General features: G+C 40.6%; 1 protein-coding gene across 1 annotated transcript in view; it reads left to right on the forward strand.

Annotated features, from left to right (window-relative positions):
* The window catches only part of neb (nebulin), a 70,916-nt gene extending 47,225 nt beyond the window's left edge, over positions 1 to 23,691 (forward strand). Inside the window, 21 exon segments of the mRNA XM_048194099.1 lie at positions 32 to 136; positions 3,512 to 3,616; positions 4,991 to 5,095; positions 5,524 to 5,634; positions 7,395 to 7,505; positions 7,929 to 8,042; positions 8,153 to 8,197; positions 8,199 to 8,258; positions 8,596 to 8,700; positions 9,006 to 9,110; positions 9,662 to 9,754; positions 10,169 to 10,261; positions 14,731 to 14,823; positions 15,616 to 15,708; positions 16,165 to 16,257; positions 16,645 to 16,752; positions 19,920 to 20,106; positions 20,287 to 20,379; positions 20,629 to 20,772; positions 22,596 to 22,699; positions 22,851 to 23,691. Coding sequence (XP_048050056.1) covers positions 32 to 136; positions 3,512 to 3,616; positions 4,991 to 5,095; positions 5,524 to 5,634; positions 7,395 to 7,505; positions 7,929 to 8,042; positions 8,153 to 8,197; positions 8,199 to 8,258; positions 8,596 to 8,700; positions 9,006 to 9,110; positions 9,662 to 9,754; positions 10,169 to 10,261; positions 14,731 to 14,823; positions 15,616 to 15,708; positions 16,165 to 16,257; positions 16,645 to 16,752; positions 19,920 to 20,106; positions 20,287 to 20,379; positions 20,629 to 20,772; positions 22,596 to 22,699; positions 22,851 to 23,024 — 2,241 coding nt within the window. The 3' untranslated portion in view covers positions 23,025 to 23,691.
* Positions 23,692 to 24,248: the final 557 nt, after the last annotated feature.

Below are 24,248 nucleotides of genomic sequence, written 5' to 3' on the forward strand. Positions count from 1 at the left end.
TGGTGTGTTTTTGCATGGATGTTTCATTCAGGTGAAGTACAAAGGTGACCTGAAGAAGATTCACAAACCCGTTACTGACATGGCAGAGTCTTTGTCCATGCAGCACAACCTGAGCACTAGCAAGCTGTCCAGTGACGTAAGAGCTTTATAGATGGCTTAATTTACCTCTTATCACACGCTATAACACTATAACAGTGAAATATCACATCTTCATTTAATATCACAAGATCCATCCATCATCCTTAGAGAAAGCTCTCATTTAAACTATTCACTCATTCCAGGCTATCATTTGGTAGTGACCCTTATCATCCGATTTTAAACATACTACTACTAGCATTAGACTGTAACAATCTCCATTTTTGCTCTCACTTGACCCTGCTATTCTATTTTTCTTCTTTTTCTTTTTTATTAACATGCCTAGTGCTATTCTAAAAGCACTCTAACATCTCTTTTTTCTCTTTTTTTTTTTCTTGAATAACAATCTCTGATAAATATTTTTTAATCAACTTCCATGGATGCCTTTTTATTAATTTTTTCATCTACGATTTTTGCATTTATTTTTTGCATTTATTTTCATTGGGATTTGTGCATAGTAGCTAGAAAAGAAAAACCTTGAATGTTGGCATGACTTGGCATGAATGTAGGTTATTTAGCCCTTATGTACTTTGTACCTTGGGCAGTTTGAAGAGATATTTGTAGACTGAATGTTATAAACCTTGTGCAAATTGAATACATGGACCAATTGAAAAAAAAACAACTAAGGAAAATCCCAAATTCAGTATCTCAGAAAATTAGATTACTTAAGACCAATACAAAGAAAGGATTTTCAGAAATCTTGGCCAACTGAAAAGTATGAACATGAAAAGTATGAGCATGTACAGCACTCAATACTTAGTTGGGGCTCCTTTTGCCTGAATTACTGCAGAAATGCGGCGTTGCATGGAGTCAATGTGCGGCACTGCTCAGGTGTTATGAGAGCCCAGGTTGCTCTGATAGTGGCCTTCAGCTCTTCTGCATTGTTGGGTCTGGCATATCGCATCTTCCTCTTTACAATACCCCATAGATTTTCTATGGGGTTAAGGTCAGGCGAGTTTGCTGGCCAATTAAGAAAAGGGATACCATGGTCCTTAAACCAGGTACTGGTAGCTTTGGCACTGTGTGCAGGTGCCAAGTCCTGTTGGAAAATGAAATCTGCATCTCCATAAAGTTGGTCAGCAGCAGGAAGCATGAAGTGCTATAAAACTTCCTGGTATATGGCTGCGTTGACCTTGTTCCTCAGAAAACACAGTGGACCAACACCAGCAGATGACATGGCACCCCAAACCATCACTGACTGTGGAAACTTTACACTGGACCTCAAGCAACATGGATTGTGTTCCTCTCCTCTCTTCCTCCAGACTCTGGGACCCTGATTTCCAAAGGAAATGCAAAATTTACTTTCATCAGAGAACATAACTTTGGACCACTCAGCAGCAGTCCAGTCCTTTTATTCTTTAGACGCTTCTGACGCTGTCTGTTGTTCAAGAAAGGCTTGACACAAGGAATGTGACAGCTGAAACCCATGTCTTGCATACGTCTGTGCGTAGTGGTTCTTGAAGCACTGACTCTAGCTGCAGTCCACTCTTTGTGAATCTCCCCCACATTTTTGAATGGGTTTTGTTTCACAATCCTCTCCAGGGTGCGGTTATCCCTATTGCTTGTACACTTTTTTCTACCACATCTTTTCCTTCCCTTCGACTCTCTATTAATGTGCTTGGACACAGAGCTCTGTGAACAGCCAGCCTCTTTTGCAATGACCTTTTGTGTCTTGCCCTCCTTGTGCAAGGTGTCAATGGTCGTCTTTTGGACAACAGTCAGCAGTCTTCCCCATGATTGTGTAGCCTACAGAACTAGACTGAGAGACCATTTAAAGGCCTTTGCAGGTGTTTTGAGTTAATTAGCTGATTAGAGTGTGGCACCAGGTGTCTTCAATATTGAACCTTTTCACAATATTCTAATTTTCTGAGTTACTGAATTTGGGATTTTATTATAATCAATATATATATAATGTTATAATCATCAAAATTAAAAGAAATAAACATTTTAAATATATCAGTCTGTGTGTAATGAATGAATATAATATACAAGTTTCACTTTTTGAATGGAATTAGTGAAATAAATCAACTTTTTGATGATATTCTAATTATATGACCAGCACCTGTGTATATATATGTAAAAAGGGTTTATTTGAAAATAGGTTTTATGGGTGTGTACTGAATAGTTAGAGATTTGAAGTTTGAATTTTACATATGCTTTATATACTCCCATTGCTTGCAATATGTTCTGAATGGTTACTTTGGCATTATAGGTGGTTGCTAGGGTGTTTTGAGTGATTGGTGGGCAGTTGCTGGACAGTTGCTAGGCCAGTCCGGGTGGTTGCTAGGGCATTGTTAGGTAGTTACAAAGGTTATCTGACATATAGATAAAGCCTACTAAGTCAGAACAGGATGAAGGTCTGTGCCAAGTTTCGTGGACATCACATGAAAGCCTTAAAGGTGCTAAAGAGGATGTTTTGCTTTATACATTTTTGCAATATTACTTGAAACTGTCTTTACTAACTGATAAAAGACTATTTATTAGGTGCACTGAAAGGAATAATATTAATATACATCATCTGTGCACGAGGTAGGGCCTTAAAAACATCAGCCAATCGTTTACGCGATCATCGCGTAAACGATTGGCCCTCTGGCTTGTCAATCACTGCCATGACGTTCCTTGTGAGAGACGTGCGCTGCTGCGCGCTCCAGTAACTTTCCACACTCCACAGGCGCCGCATGCAATGTTTTTGTCAGGAGACAGGAGAAACAACTGCAGATTATGAGTTACATGCGGTGAGTCATAATGAATCCACTAACACAACACAGCGAATGCCGGTGGTAAACACTCGTGTTCCAATACTCGTGCACGAGTTTTGGGAGGCGTTCCCTCGAAATTCTTACGCATGCGCTCATTTCAAAAACTCAGTAACAGTCTTTGGTTTCTCAGTCGACGAAAAGATCCTCTTTAGCACCTTTAAGAGGAATTACTTCATGAACTAAAGGTAGTCTAAGAAATTTTGGCGAATTTTATGGGCCGCTATGGGTAAAACGTACATATGATTGATTAGAAAAGATATAACACACTAAGTAACAGTAACAGTTACTGTAACAGTCTGAAGGTCTGTGCCAAGTTTGGTGATGTAGTTTGAAAGCTCTAATGGGTGATATAAGAATATTTAATATAATATAACAATATTAGATATTAATATATGATTAGTTTGTTCTATTATCAGTGTCATTATGTCATTATACAGCCTCCTTCATGTCATGTGTACTTGACAACCATCAGTCTTTTCTTCTTCTTCTTCTTTTTTTTTGATCCCCACTTACTTTTTCATTTTTGGTCATTTTTTGCCTTTAAAAATGTGGGAGAGATGAAACACTGGATTTCCATTTTGTATTATTGAGCTGCTTTATTGGGCGTTCCTCTTTAGTACCAGTACAAGAAGAAGTTTGAGGAGAGTAGGGGTCACTACCTTATGATACCCGACACACCTGAGCAGCTTCATCACAAAGAGGCCTCAGAGCTGCAAAGTCACGTAAGTCACATACAGTTCTGGAGCTTTCTGCAGCTGACGTCACCTGCTTCTCTGTGTGTGATTCTTCTCATGTTGAACCTGTTTGTTTCATTTTAGCAGCCTTGTCAGTCTTATGCAGCTACACTAGATTTATTTATCATTTACATTTTATTTGTTTGGGTTAGTTTGTGTTGTAAAACTGCTTTACGAGGACTTGTCTGTATGTTATGTAAGAACAAAGTTGTAAAAGCGAGTCGCTCCGTCATTAAAGCCTGAGACATTTTATATTGTGAAAACACCATAAACATCCACTGTATTTTTTATTAATTTTCCACACCATTGAGCCTATAGTTAACTCTCTATCTGGAGTCTCAGTGCGCTTTGGAAAATAATATGACAGATTAATCGACATCCAGTGTTAAAAAAAAAAAAAAAAAAAAAAACTACAGCCTAGACTCTACAAAATGTTTGCAATCAAAGCTGTGGTCTTTGCTTAACTCTTTCCCCGCCAGTGTATTTTAAGAAAGTTGCCAGCCTCCACCAGCGTTTTTGATCATTTTCACAAAAATTTCATGTCCCCCAGAATATTTTTACTTGTATAAATATCTGAACATGCAATATATCAATAGAAAAAACAGACACCCTGCTCTTTTTTTAACTTGTTTATTCTTTTTTATCAACATTTAAATATAGGTAAGTTTAATTTAATTTAAAAAAAAAAGCAACATTTTGAGCAAAAAGCTGAGAAAATCAAATTTTTGTCAAAGACTACATCTGGATCTGATTCAGATCAATGTTCAAAACAGATTAAATACAGATTAAATAGATCGAGTCCACCAACACCCCTAATGTTTTCACAGTCCTGTAGCTCATTCTGGGTCAACATTTCATTAAGTAACATTAGGCAGTTTTGATGTATATATGCTGTTTGCTGTTGGTGAACATGTTATTTTACATATATATGTGATTACATATTTTGATTGTTTCTGCATTTACTTCGCATGTGTTTTGATCAGGAGATTCAGTACTCTTTCAGAAGATGTGTTAGCGCCCCTGGCACATAACACAGAAAGCCGGAAATTTCCATCAATGGCGGGGAAGCGTTTTCTCACAAATGACAGAAATTTCAAGATAGTCCTCACTGCAGAACCTAAGATCCGGGGGTGAGGTTGGATGCAGATCCAACTCCTCCCACTTTATATATCCCTAAACCTACCCATCTCCACCCCCTGATCTAAATCCTGGATCTCATGTTCTGCAGTGAGGAACTAATGGGAATTTATGTCAGTGGTGGGGAAAGAGTTAACAAGCATTATCCAGTAAACCATTAAATGAATCAGTTCAGCTTTGTTCTATTTGTATGTTATTCACCTCTGGGGTTTTGTCTTACTACAGGTGAAGTATAAGGAGAAATATGAGAAAGAAAGAGGCAAAGCCATGCTGGACTTTGAGACTCCTACTTACGTGACTGCTAAGGAGGCTCAGCATATGCAGAGTCAGGTAAATATTGCTGCCAAATCTCAGTGTATTCAATGCAAAACAAATGGTAGCATATATTGCTTAAGTATAATTTGCAACCCAGTATGAATGACTGAGAAATAGTACAATTAGTCAAATTCAAACAGTATGCTTTTATGTGGATACAAATATTGCGATGATGGTAAGTAATTGGGACACCACAATTTCCAACTAGGACATAAGGAGTTATGGTAGGTATTTATGTGTGTTAGGTGCTTATAGTTATGGCTGTTTTGATAGTGTCACTGTACAACACACTGATGGGAGAAAACTTTTAAATGAACGTCAAGATACTCAAAACATTATATGAACTGTGTCACACTCTTCGACTGAGGAACCATGTGTGACCATGGTGTGTTAGACCCTGAAGCTTCATGAATCTCCCACTCTTCTATATTTGCGGCGGATAGAAAGAGTATAAGAAGGACTTTGAGATGACAATGAAAGGAAAGAACCTCTCTGGGTTGGAGGTCACCCCTGCCATGATGCATGTCAGACACGCCACGAAAATTGTTAGCGAGGTAACATGAAGCTCTTATATTCTCTTCCTTCCATCCTGGTAATAATACTAAGACCACATACACATTATAATCCTTACAAGAGTGTCTTCCAGTTACACCCAAGTAGGTTATGGTTAGTATGCATGAACCATCCTTCCGCTGTAATACACTCAGTAATTCCCTTCCCCTTCCAACATCTGTGTGTGTGTTTGTGTGTTTTCTGTTGTTGGTGGTTTTAACAAGGTTCCAACAGTCATAAAAACCTGGACATATTAGGGATTTAATTTCAGAACAGAATTTCCAGAAATTGTGATTCCAGGCCAAAAAAAGTTATGAAAATTATCAAAATAATAAAAAGTAATTAATTTTTTATAGTGACTAAGTTATACTTGTCTCACAATATATCATTATGCAGTCTCTTTCAAATTATTTGATTGATATTTTAATTTTTCATGTTTCATTGAATATACCATTGAAATTCATTGATCAACAGATGTTGGAACCCTGTTATTAAGGTTTTCATTTTTTATGGTAAAATTTCTTGGTTTTTAAACCTATGTCCACTGTATTTTAGTTACCCTGTGCCTGCACATAAATTAACACTTGATTTGATTCCATTTCGTTTTATTTTAACCTCTTTAGATCTTGAATACACGGAATCTTAAAGGTGCAATGTGTAAAATTTGGGAAAGATCTATTGACAGAAATGCAATATAATATACATAACTATGTTTTCAGTGGTTTATAAAGACCTTACATAATGAACTGTTACGTTTTTATTACTTTAGAATGAGCCATTTCTATCTCATACACCGCGGATCCCCCTTCCATGTCAAGTCATCATTATGCGCCGGCATGTTTCTACAGCAGCCCTAAATGGACAAACACTCTACAGAGCGGGTTTAGTCACTATGTTGTTGTTCTTCTAAATTGTTCATGTTTTTAGAGGCAGCTTACATCGTAACTACACTGAATACGCACAAAGTAGTAGTAGTAGTAGTCGTCTGGTTTAGTCGAAGCAGAGATCGTTCTTTGTTATAAGTAAGAAGAAACCTCATTGCTTCACACAGGCTACTTTGCTATCTCAGACGACAGCATCTTTGTGTTGTGCCGGCCAGACGGCGACCGTAGCTTCTCCGAAAGGGAGGGGTGTGCGCCGTTAATTGCAGTTCGCAACCTCATCGCTAGATGCCTCAAACATTTACACATTGCACCTTTAAGTTTCCCTGATCATGCACATGAAATAAGATTTTATTTTATTTTATTTTATTTTATTTTATTTTATTTTATTTTAACCTCTTAAGGTCTTGGTTACCATAAATATTCAGTTACCCTGAATACTCATACTCATGTGCATTTCCCTGAGTAAATAACATTTTATTTTATTTTATTTTACTTTACTTTATTTTATTATTTTATTTTAACCTCATTAGATCTTGGTTTGGCTTTAAAATTATATGAATGCTGCAATAAGAATGTATATGTTAAAGTATATGTCTCAGACATCGTTTTTGTCAATATTCTTGCCTGTGACATATTGATATATTGTATATGTCTTTATCTGGCTGCTTTTCAAACTCAGCAATGCCTTTGCTCTAAGTAGATTATGTTCAATTACTTGTTGTGTATGGACAACATGCACCTTGATTATATTCTGAGTGTAAAGATTGATCTCAATCCAGAGCAAATGCTTGGTGACGTTGAAACGTCAGTTGGCGCAGTACTATGTCTGTGTCTGTGTGTGCTATGTGTCTGCAGTATTTCTGTTCTTCGCCCTGTAGAAAGAGTACAGGAGGGATCTAGAGGAAGGGGTGAAGGGTAAAGGGCTTACAGTGCTGGAGGAAACTCCTGAGTTACTGAGAGCAAAGAATGCTACTCATATCCTGAGTGAGGTAGGATGGCTAAAAGCTCAAACTGACTTATCTTACCTGTACTCCTCTCCCACAACACCACTTCCTCCTCGTCACACTAATCAGGCAGAAACTGGTCATTTTGCCTCATGCTAATGAGAATACTAATCAAGCTTATGGACTTCCTCTATAATGTGCAGTCTAACCAGGTCTGGTAACTCATCCCACTGAGACTCCCTCTAAATGTCATTTTGTTTTTCAATTCTAAATGTTCTCCCTTATTTTTCTTAGTTTTCCTTCACAGCTTTGATGTTAATATCATCTATTTTTCCTTCTCCTTTTCCTTATTTTCTATGCTGCTTTTTATTGTCTTTGTAGCCCACAGGAATGTTTCTTGGTGTGAGTGTAAAGTTTACTTATAAACAAACATATGGACATGATCTCATTGTTGCCAAATTTCTGCAGAGAGAGTACAAGAAATCAATGGAGCAAGAGATCAAGGGAAAAGGCATGTTGGCTTTGGCCACTGACACTCCAGACTTCTTGAGGGCAAAGAACGCCACAGATATCCTCAGTCAGGTACACAGATAATCTCCAACACATTATTTCAGTACTTCGGAGGTGATTCCCTCAACTATTAGCACCAACATTTCAGCAATACATTGATTGCTGGTTAATTTGTTTTCCAGGCCAAGTACAAGCAGAATGCTGAGCATGACAGAGCCACATACACCTACAGTCATTGACACCCCTGACATCCTCCATGCTCAGCAGATCAGGAACATTGTGAGCCAGGTATGAGGGTTGCTTATTTTTACACTGTATTAAGACATTTAGAACTTTTTTTAGACACATTTTGGTAAAAGGGTTGCGGAATTCCATATAACAATGAATAGAAAACAAAACTGCTCATATCATTTTTCAGCTTGACCCCCTGAGGTTGATGATCAGTTTTATGAAAGTTAATCATTAACACTTTTTACGATTTGTTGAAAAATTGACATTTTTAGATGGTTTTAGGATCTGTTTTGTACCTTATTCATGGAAAGTGCTATAACGCTACTATCCAGAGCCTCTTTTTTTATATCCGTTTTATGATTTTTATTTTTCAACTTTGAATTTAACCTAATAGAAAAAGTACAAGGAGGAGGCTGAGAAGACCATGTCACACTATGTGCCTGTGTTGGACACTCCTGAGATGCAAAGAGTGCGTGAGAACCAGAAGAACTTCAGCACCGTAAGTGTTTCTACATGGGCTTTGAGCCAGTCCATATTATGTTCCTATTGTATTCATCTTAGCCTAAATGTGGTATTTGTATTCTTTATTGTCTTTGGTCCCTGTCTTTCATGTGTTTGTCTATGAAAAATAAAGAAGAGAGACAGATATTAAAGAATACGCAGATTGGTTATGTGGCTTAGTTAGTTTATTTTTTATTTTAATAATACACAATTCTCTTGATTTTGAACATTTTTGGTTGCACTGTTTTCTCTTGTTGCATTTTTGTGTCATTTTTGACTGCCTTTGTGCTCTTTTCTTTTTAGCTTCAGTACCAGATTGACCTTAAAAACAGTAAGGGCAAAGTTTCAGCAGTAAAGGACACTCCTGAAATGCTTCGTGTTAAAGAAAATACAAAGAATTTCAGCTCGGTACCTACTGCCTAATGAGTATTTTTTTTTTTCCAACATTCTAACCCCAATTTTTTTTGGTTTTTGGTCTTTTTTCTGTTCTCATTTCTTGCTTTACACCACCTTTTCCCTTTTTTTCTGTATTACAACCACAAGTTAACATTTCTTGACATCCAGTTCTTTTTATTTAATATAAATATAGATACCCTAAACAGACCTTAGTCTAATGTAGTTATTAACTTATAGTCATAAACTAGCAAAGCCACTAACAATAATCATCAAATTTGATGCGGTTGACCTTTCTTCATCCTAAACAGTAGTTCTAACCATTTTACAAGCTTAATATTTACATATTTTACCTCTTTGGTTTGTATTTGTCTTGTGTGTTTGAAATGTTGTGTGTTTGAAATGTTTTATATTCTTTGTTTGTCCATCTCTTCTCAAATGTTTAGTCTTTTTTTTATGTAGCGAGGTCACATTCTGAAGCGTCTCCAGACAAAACAAATGAAAGTTACTTATCCTAAGATAAAAACCAGATGTTAATGCCTCATTATGCTTGTACAATTCTAAAGATCCAGTACAAAGAGGAGCTTGGGCAAGGAACAGCCATATCTGAAACCCCTGAGATGGAGAGGGTTAAACGCAATCAGGAGGCTATTAGCACGGTACACTGTGTTGTGACCCCACCATTCACCCTGCTTCCCATTGGAGTGCCCCCAGAAAACAACATAATGCCTCCTTTAATTACAATTTTAATCAAAATTCGCTCAGCATTCTAAAAAAAAATTAACGTCAAACACAAACTTTCATTTTAATATAGACCATCTAATATGAAGTAATCATTTTAAACTTTTTCACTTTTATATAGCCACTGCCTCTCATAATTTTAAATAACATAATAACATGGTCCATATATTTATCCATCTTCACCTGACACTAGTTCCAAAACTTGACTAGTGTTGCATTGTCTCTTTTTCCCCCTTTCTTCCAATTTCTGCATAAATGTGTCAGTTTTCTGACTTTATCACTTATTTGATCCTGTCAATTATTTCTCCAAATGGACCTGAAATGTGTATTAGATTAAATACAGGGATTCACTAAGTCAAGGCATTTCTATACCTGACCTTCCTGAGGTGAAGCGTGTACGGGAAACTCAGAAGAACATCAGCTCGGTAGTGTTTTTCTCTTTGAGAAGACTCCTTGCTTTAATAATTTTACTGTATGCTCTCATTCTTCATCTTTATCATTCTTTAAAGTCTCATTTTAACCCTTCTTCAGCTTATTGGTAAGGATAAAATCCTTTAATAAACCAAAAAGCTCCTCTTCACTATTTTATTTATATTTTTTCTCCATTCTTTACCATTCAACATTTTTGGAGTCTGTAAGATCTTATGCTCACCAAGGCTGTGTTTATTTGAAATGTACTGAAATATTATTAAAATTGAACAGAACTGTGAATATATTTAAAATATATTGCAAAAATATAAAGCATCATTACTCTAGACTTCAGTGTCACATGATCCTTTTCATGATTCTAAAATGCTGATTTACTGCTTAAGAAACATTTCTTATTATTATCGATGCTGAAACAGTTGTGCTGCTTAATATTTAGTGGAAACCGTGATGCATTTTTTTCATGATTCAAAAGAACAGCATTTATTTGAAATATAATTTTTGCAGCATTATTGTCACGGTGCACACAAGAACAAGATGGTAAGATCCAAGTGCAGTGATGTTTATTAAAGGGAACTCCAAACACGTAATCCAAGGAACAGGCAAGGGTCAAAATCACAGAAACAGTCCACAAAACAAAAGGCCAGAGAAACAAACGGTGCACGTAACAAATACAACAAACCACAACTGAGGACAGAAACAACTGAGATTAAATAGACAGACACTGATTACAAAATACATGACAGCTGGGTGTAATGATGTGATAAATGGATAATGAGTCCGGCAGTGCGTTATGGGTAGTGTAGTCAATGGGGTGAAAACAGTCCAGGATGGAGTGCCCTCAAGTGGCTAATTCGGGCACTCTCACTGACGGTCGTGACATTACCCCCCCTCAAAGGAGCGGCTACCAGACGCTCCACCAGACAAAACAAAAACGAAAAACACAAACTCAGGAGGGAGGTGGACAGGAGGAGGATCAGGGGGAGGGATGGTGGGCCAGATCCAGGGTGCCCAACTGATAGCCAGGGCGGTGCTGGAGGAACTGACCAGGCTGGTTCCAGTGGTTCTGGAGTCCTGGCTGATTGCCAGGGTGGCGCTGGAGGAACTGACCAGGCTGGTTCCAGCGGGTCTGGAATCCTGGCTGATTGCCAGGGTGGTGCCGGAGGAACTGACCAGGCTGGTTCCAACGGTTCAGACGGCCTGGGCAGTGGCGGCAGGGCAGAAAGCCTGGGCGGCGGCGGCAGGGCAGAAGGCTTGGATGATGGCGGCAGGACAGAAGATCTGGGCGGTGGCAGGGCAGAAGGCTTGGACGGCGGCAGGGCAGTAGGCCAAGGGTGCTTCATGGCCATATCAGGGAGAGCGGGCAGCTCGGTAACGGTCTCCGTGGCCGTATCAGGGAGAGCGGAGGACTCAGGGACAGCAGCGGGCTCAGACTGGAACTGCTCAGGGACGGCAACGTGTTCAGACTGGGGCTGCTCTGGGACGGCAGCTGGCTCAGGCTGGGGCTGCTCTTGGACGGCAGCGTGCTCAGACTGGGGCTGCTCTGGGACGGCAGCTGGCTCAGGCTGGGGCTGCTCTTGGACGGCAGCGTGCTCAGACTGGGGCTGCTCTGGGACGGCAGCGTGCTCAGACTGGGGCTGCTCTGGGACGGCAGCGTGCTCAGACTGGGGCTGCTCTGGGACGGCAGCGTGCTCAGACTGGGGCTGCTCTGGGACGGCAGCGTGCTCAGACTGGGGCTGCTCTGGGACGGCAGCGTGCTCAGACTGGGGCTGCTCTGGGACGGCAGCGTGCTCAGACTGGGGCTGCTCTGGGACGGCAGCTGGCTCAGGCTGGGGCTGCTCTTGGACGGCAGCGGGCTCAGACTGGGGCTGCTCTGGGACGGCAGCGTGTTCAGACTGGGGCTGCTCTGGGACGGCAGCTGGCTCAGGCTGGGGCTGCTCTTGGACGGCAGCGTGCTCAGACTGGGGCTGCTCTGGGACGGCAGCGTGCTCAGACTGGGGCTGCTCTGGGACGGCAGCGTGCTCAGACTGGGGCTGCTCTGGGACGGCAGCGTGCTCAGACTGGGGCTGCTCTGGGACGGCAGCGTGCTCAGACTGGGGCTGCTCTGGGACGGCAGCGTGCTCAGACTGGGGCTGCTCTGGGACGGCAGCGGGCTCAGGCTGGGGCTGCTCTTGGACGGCAGCGGGCTCAGGCTGAGGCTGTTCTGAGAGCATCCTCCAGGCACGCAAGACCGCCAAAACATAGAACGTGAGGACAGCCCTCTTGGCTATCACCGGACTGATAGGGAGAGCATGCCGTACTGGGGCGGACTCACTGGCTGGAGCGGACTCACTGGCTGGAGCGGACTCACTGGCTGGAGCGGACTCACTGGCTGGAGCGGACTCACTGGCTGGAGCGGACTCACTGGCTGGAGCGGACTCACTGGCTGGAGCGGGCTCACTGGCTGGAGCGGGCTCACTGGCTGGAGCGGGTTCTGTAGTAGACTCACTGGCTGGAGCGGGCTCTGTAGTAGACTCACTGGCTGGAGCGGGCTCTGTAGTAGACTCACTGGCTGGAGCGGGCTCTGTAGTAGACTCACTGGCTGGAGCGGACTCTGTAGTGGACTCACTGACTGGAGCGGGCTCTGGAGTGGACTCACTGGCTGGAGCGGACTCTGGAATGGACTCACTGACTGAAGCGGGCTCTGGAGTGGACTCACTGGCTGGAGTGGACTCACTGGCTGGAGCGGGCTCTGGAGTGGACTCACTGGCTGGAGCGGGCTCTGTAGTAGACTCACTGGCTGGAGCGGGCTCTGGAGTGGACTCACTGGCTGGAGCGGACTCTGGAATGGACTCACTGACTGAAGCGGGCTCTGGAGTGGACTCACTGGCTGGAGTGGACTCACTGGCTGGAGCGGGCTCTGGAGTGGACTCACTGGCTGGAGCGGGCTCTGTAGTAGACTCACTGGCTGGAGCGGGCTCTGTAGTAGACTCACTGACTGGAGCGGGCTCTGTAGTGGACTCACTGACTGGAGCGGGCTCTGGAGTGGACTCACTGGCTGGAGCGGACTCTGGAATGGACTCACTGACTGAAGCGGGCTCTGGAGTGGACTCACTGGCTGGAGTGGACTCACTGGCTGGAGCGGGCTCTGGAGTGGACTCACTGGCTGGAGCGGGCTCTGTAGTAGACTCACTGGCTGGAGCGGGCTCTGTAGTAGACTCACTGACTGGAGCGGACTCTGTAGTGGACTCACTGACTGGAGCTGACTCACTGGCTGGAGCTGACTCACTGGCTGGAGCGGCCTCCGGGCCTTGAAGGATGGAAGAAGCCTTCTTCCTTCTCCTCCTCCTCCCTTTACCGGAGTGAAGCTGAGGCTCAGCGCCCACCTCCCCTGTGCCTTCTGAAACGGATTCCTGGGCTGGAGCATGCAGACTGCCTGGTTGACTCGGTGAGGTCCATTCTCTCCGATGGCGGAGATATGCGGCAAATCTCCAGAAGTCTAAAATCCGTAGCCCTTCCATCTCACATTGAGGCAGAGGATCGTCAAGGCAGCAATTAAAGAAATCCTTTAAAGCTGCATCATTGTACCCCAGCCCCACCGCCATCGTCCAAAAGACCTTGGCGAAGCATCCTACCTCCCAGCCGTCCTGACGTTGGGCCGTCAAAGCCCGAACTTGAGCCATCCGCTCCCTCGTGGTGGCTGGCGGAGGAATCCGGAAGCTCATGCTGCTGGATCTGTTGTCTGGTGGTTTGTTCTGTCACGGTGCACACAAGAACAAGATGGTAAGATCCAAGTGCAGTGATGTTTATTAAAGGGAACTCCAAACACGTAATCCAAGGAACAGGCAAGGGTCAAAATCACAGAAACAGTCCACAAAACAAAAGGCCAGAGAAACAAACGGTGCACGTAACAAATACAACAAACCACAACTGAGGACAGAAACAACTGAGATTAAATAGACAGACACTGATTACAAAATACATGACAGCTGGGTGTAATGATGTGATAAATGGATAATGAGTCCGGCAGTGCGTTATGGGTAGTGTAGTCAATGGGGTGAAAACAGTCCAGGATGGAGTGCCCTCAAGTGGCTAATTCGGGCACTCTCACTGACGGTCGTGACAATTATAAATGATACTTCATACATTACTTTGATCAACTTCATGCATCTTTGCTGTAATAAAAGCATACATTTCGTTAAAAATAATAATAATAATAATAATCTTACTGACCCCAAACGTTTGAATGGTAGCCTTCATACCTCACACCATATGATCAAATTATTTACCCTACCACTTTGTTTTCTTGTTAGAGATCCATGTTCTTTTTCTGACATTTTACATTTCCAACACTTTTGTTTTCATGCATTTTGTTTGTTTCTTTGAAACATTTTTTTGTCTTCTTGTTACACACTGATATTTGAAGATTATAGACATTAATAAGATTTGATTTTTGTTTTGTTGCCCCATTGCCTCTACATGTTTAAAGATCAAATACAAAGAAGATTTGGGAGGAGGAACAGCTATTTCAGAAACACCAGAGATGGAGAGAGTTAAACGCAATCAGCAAATTATCAGCACGGTACACTGCGGTGTGACCCTCTATCCCACCCATAAAACATTCCCTGTTCCTCGTCTCTACATCATCTACGAAAAACCCTTTAGCCTCCATCTGTTTATTCTAGTCCCTATAGTGACCCCAAGAATAAGTCACTGCATCAAATCATTAATAACAATAGCTGTAACTCTCGTAGCTCATGTGACAAAATCCTGTATTCCCTTTTTTCAGTAATACTTAGTATTTATTTAGCTGCAGGCTAATAATTAGCAACTGATTCTTCCATGTAATAATTAGGTACCAGACCATAAAAAGTTAGTTTAATTACTGTTTGTTAACTCTGTAACAAACTGTTTGTTACAAAACCTTGAAGGTAATATCTAGTTTTAACTCTGTATTGTTGATAAAAACATGATCAGTTCTTTACCAACACAATTGCTTTGCTCCAAAACCTAGCAAGCTGCCTACCAAGGGAGCATTTTAAGGCATCACTCCCGACCCAAAAGCGTTTACGAAAAGTTGACAACTTTATGTGCCTTTATGCTTGAGTATTACGTGGTGGGTCTAGTCTAAATGCTAAATGCTATTTGTGTAGTATATAAAACTGCTGCCTATGTAGAGATTTACAAGTATGCCTCTTATGAGCACTCGTAATGCAGTTTTAGAAGGCAGACACTTAGGTAGGCAGCAGGCAGGCTAGGGTTTGGAACAGAGCTAATATTGTTGTTATTGCCATCTTTGAGGATGTTCGTTTTGTCGCTGTTTGCTTCATGTTTGTGTTGTTTATTTGATATGTCATAATTAATCCTTGGGTAGATAAAATACAAGGATTCGCTGGGTCAAGGCACAGCCATATCGGACCTCCCCGAGATGAAGCGGGCCAGAGAGAATCAGAAGCACATCAGCTCGGTAGTGGAAGCTCCACAGGGTTTACTTGAGAGTGGCTCTGTTCCCCATTAACGCTTCCTGTATACTTCTTCATTTTCCTCTCTTACAATGCTATCACTGATGCAAAACAAATTAAGCAAATGAAATGTAATTGCTTAAACCTCATTTTCATCTAATGTAATTCACCAAATCATATTCCACCATAGTTAGGTCCCCTTTTGCTGTGAGTTCAAACGTATGGGATTATTCAACACACAACTCCAAACGTTGTTTCTAATCCAAAATGAAAACAACACCTGATGTCCCATATTTGTTGTTTTCCCTTCCCAACCAGTTTCCTCTTTTTAAACCTGGGATATAAGCTCATTGTGTGTTTCGTGTGACGTTTGATGTGATTCTTCAGACAGAGACTCTTGCGTCTGTCATGGTGTTTTGTGTCTGACTGGCCTCTTGGGGCGCTGTTCTTTTCTACTCTAGGTCTTGTATAAGGACCTCTCTGCCAAGGGAACGCCTGTGGTGTTCACTCCAGAGATGGAGCGGGTCAAACGGAACCAAGTGCAGATTAGCTCGGTACTCACAGCCACAGGACATGAGTGTGTGTTTGCCGCGTGTAAATGTAACCGCTCTAATACCCTCATTTCACATAGGAGGCTAATAATATTAACTTTATTCTTCCATATGCTGAATTTAATTCATTCTGTAACTTATCATCATCACTACAAAACTTCATCTTGGGACCCACCTACTTTTAATCCAGCCCTCTGAAGATCCTTCTAATTCATCTGTCTGAATTCACCATAACACCCAGGGTTGTGCTGATGGATGTCATATTTATGTTCTTTGTATGTCTAACGTCCTGATTTTCCAGTGTGTTCTCCACAGGGTCTTGATACATAATCGTAATCCAGGATGGTATGGTTTCTAATATATGTATTTGCTGTGTTGTCTTTTGTCCAGGTTCTGTATTCTGACAGCTTCCGTAAACAGGTGCAGGGCAAGGCTGCCTTTGTGCTGGACACCCCTGAAATGAGACGTGTTAAAGAAACCCAGCGTATCATCTCTGGAGTAAGATGACATTTACATCTTTATCAACAAATTGCAATGTACTGTGTGTTTTATGAAGGTCAACCCTGTTGCATTCAAAAATGGGAGTTAAATGTTACAAGGTTGACATTAATATCATCTACAATCAGTAGATGAATCATTCCACGAAACCGGTACGATTTGGACTTACACATTTTTAGATTTTTTACCAAATTGTATTACTTTTCTGAACACCCCACAACATTAATGACTTATTTAACTTCCAGAAAAACATTTTCCCATCTCAGGCATCAAATGCCTATTATTATTGTTCATTATTTTAAGTCATGGACACTATGGGAGCTGTCCGAGTATTATTATAAAATGTATTTGTGATAAAATAAACATTTTCCTATTAATCAGATGTCCCTCAGACTAATTCAGTAATTGCAAATATAAAAGTTACATAAAATCTCACACTTACTAAAGCCTGAAATGGGCACTTTTTGTGACAGCAACCTCATTTACAGTGGGAATCGAATGTTTTGGCACCCCAGGTAAAAATTTGTATTAATGTACATAAAGAAGCCAAGAAAAGATAGAAAAATCTCCAAAAGGCATCAAATTACAGATTAGACATTCTTATAATATGTCAAAAAAAGTTAGATTTTATTTCCATCATTTACACTTTCAAAATAACAGAAAACAAAAAAATGGTGTCTGCAAAAGTTTGGGCACCCTTTTGGCATTTACCCTTTGGCAAGTATCACAGCTTGTAAATGCTTTTTGTAGCCAGCCAAGAGTCTTTCAATTCTTGTTTGAGGTATCTTCGCCCATTCTTCCTTACAAAAGTCTTCCAGTTCTTTGAGATTTCTGGGCTGTCTGTCACGCACTGCTCTTTTAAGGTCTATCCATAGATTTTCAATTATGTTAAGGGTCAGGAGATTGTAAAGGCCATGGCAAAACCTTCAGTTTACGCCTCTTGATGTAATCCACCGTGGATTTTGAGGTGTGTTTAGGATCATTATCCATTTGTAGAAGCCATCCTCTCTTTAACTTCAGCTTTTTCACAGATGGCATCAAGTTAGCGTCCAAAATTTGCTGAAATTTTATTGAATCCATTTTTCCTTCTACTCGTGAAATGATCCCTGTGCTACTGGTTGCAATATAACCCCAAAGCATGATTGATCCACCCCCATGCTTAACAGTTGGACAGAGGTTCTTTTCATTAAATTCTGTGCCCTTTCTTCTCCAAACGTACCTTTGCTCATTCCCGCCAAAAAGTTCTATTTTAACCTCATCGGCCCACAGAACATGTTTCCAAAATGCATCAGGCTTGTCTGTATGTTCATTTGCAAACTTCAAACGCTGATTTTTGTGGTGAGGACGTAGAAGAGGTTTTCTTCTGATGACTCTTCCATGAAGACCATATTTGTACAAGTATCTCTTTATAGTGGAATAGTGTACCACAACTCCAGTGTCTGCCAGATCTTTCTGGAGGGATCATGCAGTCAAACGTGGGTTTTGACTTGCTTTTCTCACAATCCTGCGAGCTGTTCTGTCTAATATTTTTCTTGGTCTTCCAGATCTTGCTTTAACTTCCACTGTTCCTGATGACTGCCATTTCTTAATTACATTCTGAACAGAGGATATTTGCATCTGAAAACGCTTTGCTATCTTCTTATACCCTTCTCCTGCTTTGTGAGCGTCAACTATTTTCAGTTTCAGTTTTCTAGACAACTGCTTAGAAGAACCCATGGTGCTGATTGTTGGGGCAAGGTCAGATGAGTCTGGGCATTTAAAACCTTAGAGATTGACATCACCTGGTCTTTCCAGATGATGATTGAGAACAATCCATGACACTGTCAGGTCTCAGCTTTCCAAAGGGGGTGGTGCATGCTATAAACTCTGCAGGGTGCCCAAACTTTTCCAGACGCCATTTTTTCGTTTTCTGTTATTTTGAAAGTGTAAATGATGGAAATAAAATCTAACTTTTTTGACATATTATAAGAATGTCTAATCTGTAATTTGATGCCTTCTGGAGATTTTTCCATCTTTTCTTGGCTTCTTTATGCACATTAATACAAATTTTTACCTGGGGTGCCCAAACTTTCGATCCCCACTGTATTTATCTAACTTCAGAATTTGAACTAAAATCAGTATTCTTATGATTGCTCTGAACATTTCAGACAGAATTCAACTAACTTTAAATTACTTTTTCATAAACTTAAAAAAAATAATAATTATAAAAATGTAGGTGTGACGGGGTTGTTATTTTTTGGCCCAAATTGGCCACTGCTCTAAATCTAGTGAATAAATGGAGAGCGCATGGCATGCATGATATTAAGAAATCATAAATAATGTTGAAATAACAAAGATAATTTTCACAAGTAATAGTTAACTGATGTAATGTGGTTGAGTCGTTAAGCTTGACAAACACAATTTCACAACATAATTTAGTTATAATTAATAAAGAATGTGGTAACTTGCCTGTGTCTGCTCACAATGTTGTTCAGAAGACTTCTATGATGTCACTTCCTATTAATGATGTCACATAAGTATCAGTTCATTATTTTTGTAGGGGGAGAATGGTTTGTGTAACTGGGTTGAGGGGTTACTGAGGTACGGAACTAAATGATGTGATTTTAGTGAATAATCATGAATTTACCAGCCAAAAAAAGCACAGATTGATATTTATGGGAATGGCAAAATGAACAGACTTTTTCTCATTTTATTATTCATATCCCAAGTACACTTTCATAGAAGTCCTTGAGGGACATGACAAAATAGGTGGTGTCAACTGAAAAAAACAAAATAATTTCTAATATGAAGATAAAATGTATGTCATGTTTTTAAACATTATTAAAGGAGACATTTCAATTAATACAAAAAGCTTTTAAAAATATATTTTGGTGACCCAATAGATAAAATACACTGAAAAAGGAAATTGTACCGGTTTCGTGGAATGACTCCGATGAACTGAAAAAAGAAACAAAAACTAACTGCTAGTTGGCAGACTAGTTCTTAAGTCACAGTCTTAATAGTGGCTATATTTATGTAACTGGTCCTTGAACATTTTTAAAACACTAGGTCACTGAGATATACCTCACAATAGAGAAGAAAAGACGATCAAAACTTTAAACGGATTGTTGCTGTAGCAGTTTTTTGTGTCTCCTGCCTCATGTTTTGCTGTCTGTTGGTCCTGTCAGGTCAGATACCACCAGGACTTTGAGAAGAGTAAGGGCAGCTTCACCCCCACCATCTCTGACCCCATAACTGAGCGTGTGAAGAGAAACACCCAGGACTTCAGTGACATCAGCTACCGCGGCATCCAGAGACGTGTGGTGGAGATGGAAAGGAGACGTGCAGAGGAACACGATCAGGAGACCATCACTGGTCAGCTGACACATACTGTTTCCTGTACACACTAAACACACTTGAGAAACTGATTTCTCTTCCTACAAATCTAGAAGAGCATGACGCTTATGAAACACAGTCATATACAAATGATACACAGAAACCAAATGAGTTTTGAAAAGAGACATTCACTAAAACTGGGTTTACTTTTTCTCAAAGACCTGCGTGTGTGGCGCACAAACCCTGGCTCTGTCTTTGACTATGACCCTGCTGAGGACAACATCCAGTCCAGAAGTCTTCATATGATGTCAGGTGGGTCATTCATCTGTTGTTACTGTACCAAAAAGGCCTTATTACACAGCTCTCTGGAATACTTGATTCTGATCGTGCAATCTTGATGTTCTGCTCTCAGATATTTGTTTAATGACCACTAAACTATTACGACTGTACATTATTCCTTACACTCTATACACTGTGGTTGTATATTTATCTGCCACATTCTTGATTGAAGACAGTCTGTCAAAGAGGAGGGAACATTGACATGTTTCTCCCATTATTCAGTCCAAGCCCAGCGCCGCAGCAAGGAGCACTCCCGCTCCACCAGCGCAATGAGTGGGGTGGGCGATGAGAAGTCAGAGGTGTCTGAGAACGTGGACCACCATGCATCCCTCTACAGCAATGGCTTTGGCGTCTCTGCTTTACACGGTATGTTTAAAGTGCTTAATTTCTTTTGTCCTTAAGTTTGAATTAATACAGTTGGCATGAAATGAAAATTCACCCTATCTATTTTCTACATGTATGTTATTGATCTTTTTGTGAACGATTTTTGTGAAACTTTGAACCTGACCTTGTAATGTTTAATCATTACAATCATTACATTAAAATCATTTAAGTTCATTTTTTTCTTCATTAATGTACACACAGCACCCCATATTGACAGAAAAACACAGAATTGTTGACATTTTTGCAGATTTATTAAAAAAGAAAAACTGAAATATCACATGGTCCTAAGTATTCAGACCCTTTGCTGTGACACTCATATATTTAACTCAGGTGCTGTTCATTTCTTCTGATCATCCTTGAGATGGTTCTACACCTTCATTTGAGTCCAGCTGTGTTTGATTATACTGATTGGACTTGATTAGGAAAGCCACACACCTGTCTATATAAGACCTTACAGCTCACAGTGCATGTCAGAGCATATGAGAATCATGAGGTCAAAGGAACTGCCTGAAGAGCTCAGAGACAGAATTGTGGCAAGGCACAGATCTGGCCAAGGTTACAAAAAAATTTCTGCTGCACTTAAGGTTCCTAAGAGCACAGTGGCCTCAATAATCCTTAAATGGAAGATGTTTGGGACGACCAGAACCCTTCCTAGAGCTGGCCGTCCAGCCAAACTGAGCTATCGGGGGAGAAGAGCCTTGGTGAGAGAGGTAAAGAAGAACCCAAAGATCACTGTGGCTGAGCTCTAGAGATGCAGTCGGGAGATGGGAGAAAGTTGTAGAAAGTCAACCATCACTGCAGCCACCAGTCGGGGCTTTATGGCAGAGTGGCCCGACGGAAGCCTCTCCTCAGTGCAAGACACATGAAAGCCCGTATGGAGTTTGCTAAAAAACACCTGAAGGACTCAAAGATGGTGAGAAATAAGATTCTCTGGTCTGATGAGACCAAGATAGAACTTTTTGGCCTTAATTCTAAGCGGTATGTGTGGAGAAAACCAGGCACTGCTCATCACCTGTCCAATACAGTCCCAATAGTGAAGCATGGTGGTGGCAGCATCATGCTGTGGGGTTGTTTTTAAGCTACAGGGACAGGACGACTGGTTGCAATCGAGGGAAAGATGAATGCGGCCAAGTACAGGGATATCCTGGATGAAAACCTTCTCCAGAGTGCCCATGTGATATTTCAGTTTTTCTTTTTTAATAAATCTGCAAAAATGTCAACAATTCTGTGTTTTTCTGTCAATATGGGGTGCTGTGTGTACATTAATGAGGGAAAAAAATGAACTTAAATAATTTTAGCAAATGGCTGCAATATAACAGAGTGAAAAATTTAAGGGGGTCTGAATACTTTCCGTACCCACTGTACATTTTGAGTATCCTCAATATCCAATTAGCAACCGATGGATAATTTCACTATGGATGGATAGATACACTCGCCATTGTCAAGTATGGACGCTGACTGCTGCTTTTTTTATGTTAATGACATTAATTAGGTGATGTTTACAAGGCGGAAATCTGAAACCATTCAGCTGCTCACAATTTCAAGATCATTTGCAATTTATAAACATTACATCTGGAAGAGAGGCATATGCACGTTTTTTTGTGCGTACGTTTGTTCGCTGAATCACAGGTACACACATTTAAGAAATGACTAAGATTTCTACGCCACATTTTATAAATGAGACCCCTAGTCTACCACCTCGAAGGTACTAATGACGGTTGGAAACTGCTTGTAAGGAGTTAAATCCGAATGCTAATTAGCTGAAGAGATATATGTGCAATTTAATCTGCTGTTTTCTCATATAGGATACACACAGGCCAAGACTATTGAGGTTCAGCAGAGATCCTCCTCTGTGGCAACACAACAGACCACCGTTTCTTCTGTCCCCTCACATCCCTCAACCACTGGAGTAAGTACTGAGAGACCAATGGCAACTTTAATGACATAATAGTATAATAAACTCTATGCTAATGCTCTACAATTTCTTAGTCTAAATAGTAACAACATATTCTAATATAGTGAAGCTGATTGTTTAATATTCTCTTCTTTGGCCTAAACAGAAAACTGTCCGTGCCATGTATGACTACGCTGCTGCTGACAACGATGAGGTGTCCTTCAAGGACGGTGACGTCATCGTGAACGTGCAGTCCATCGATGAGGGTTGGATGTATGGCACTGTGCAGCGTACTGGGAAAACCGGTATGCTGCCTGCCAACTATGTTGAAGCCATCTAAATACAACTACTGCCCTTTCAAACTCCTTGTGGATGGGGAGTTTGATATCCACCAAGACAGAAACAAGCATTATATGTGTACTAATATTAGTCTAAGTAGTTCCGCTACTGTTTGTCCTCATTACTGTTATGAAATTTCGTTTTTGCCCATGTCACTAAGTCTATTGTGGTTGTGGCATGAGAAACTGACAAACTATATATACCTATTTAAGTCACAAGACAATTGTATTTATCTTTTTGTTCTACTCTAACAGTTAAGTAACTGGAGCCCATTATTTTTGTATATTGCAATCACACTACATTCAAAGAAGGCCATCCTAAAAGTTTTAACAAAGTTTTGCACAAAGAGAGATGGGCTCATGGTTCACTTTATACGTGAAAGGGAAAACCAGAAGTTCAGTGTTTTATAAAAACCGAACAGAGGCACTAAAGTTGCCACACACGAAAATGAAAAAGAAAATAAAAACTTGAAAATGTTTAGGACACACCATCAGATCCTTTAAAGTGAAAATGTACTGATTTAAAAACAAGCCTCCTCCCTCCCTTGCTGAAGGCTGGCCACTATTTGCATGTGTGTTTTGTTTCTTTGATTCTGTAGGTGTGGGGTTAGAGGAAGATGTATACCTTGAATCAGTAGCTAATAAAGCACACCACGCTTCTGCAGTAAATCTGTTTCCTGTCATGGATTTGGTGACATTATCGGTCAACAACATAGGGGTTGAAATTTCTGAAATATATCATAAAAGGATAATTCACCCAAAAATCATTTACTCGCCCACTTGTCATTCCAAACCTGTAATTTTCATTCAGCTTCGCAACACAAATGACAATATTTTTATCCATCCAAGTAAATAACAGATATTTCATTTTTGGGCGAACCATCCCTTCAATAGTATTTAACCCATATTCCTTTAATCTGTGAAACCATACTTCTATTAAAGGGTTAGTTCGCTCAAAAATGAAAATTGTATCATTTATTACTCACCCTCACGTTGTTTCACACCTGTAAGACCTTTGTTCATCTTCGGAACACAAATTAAGATATTTTTGATGAAATCTGAGAGCTGTCTGACTTCTACATAGACAGCAATTTATTCACCACTTTCAAGGTCCTGAAAGGTACTAAAGACATCGTTAAAATAGTCTACATAACTGCAATGGTTCAACCTTAATGTTATGAAGTGACGAGAATACTTTTTGTGCGCAAAACCAAAACAAAAATAAC

Source organism: Megalobrama amblycephala, linkage group LG6 (assembly GCF_018812025.1).
Source record: "Megalobrama amblycephala isolate DHTTF-2021 linkage group LG6, ASM1881202v1, whole genome shotgun sequence".
In the NCBI taxonomy this organism is placed as follows: Eukaryota; Metazoa; Chordata; class Actinopteri; order Cypriniformes; family Xenocyprididae; genus Megalobrama; species Megalobrama amblycephala.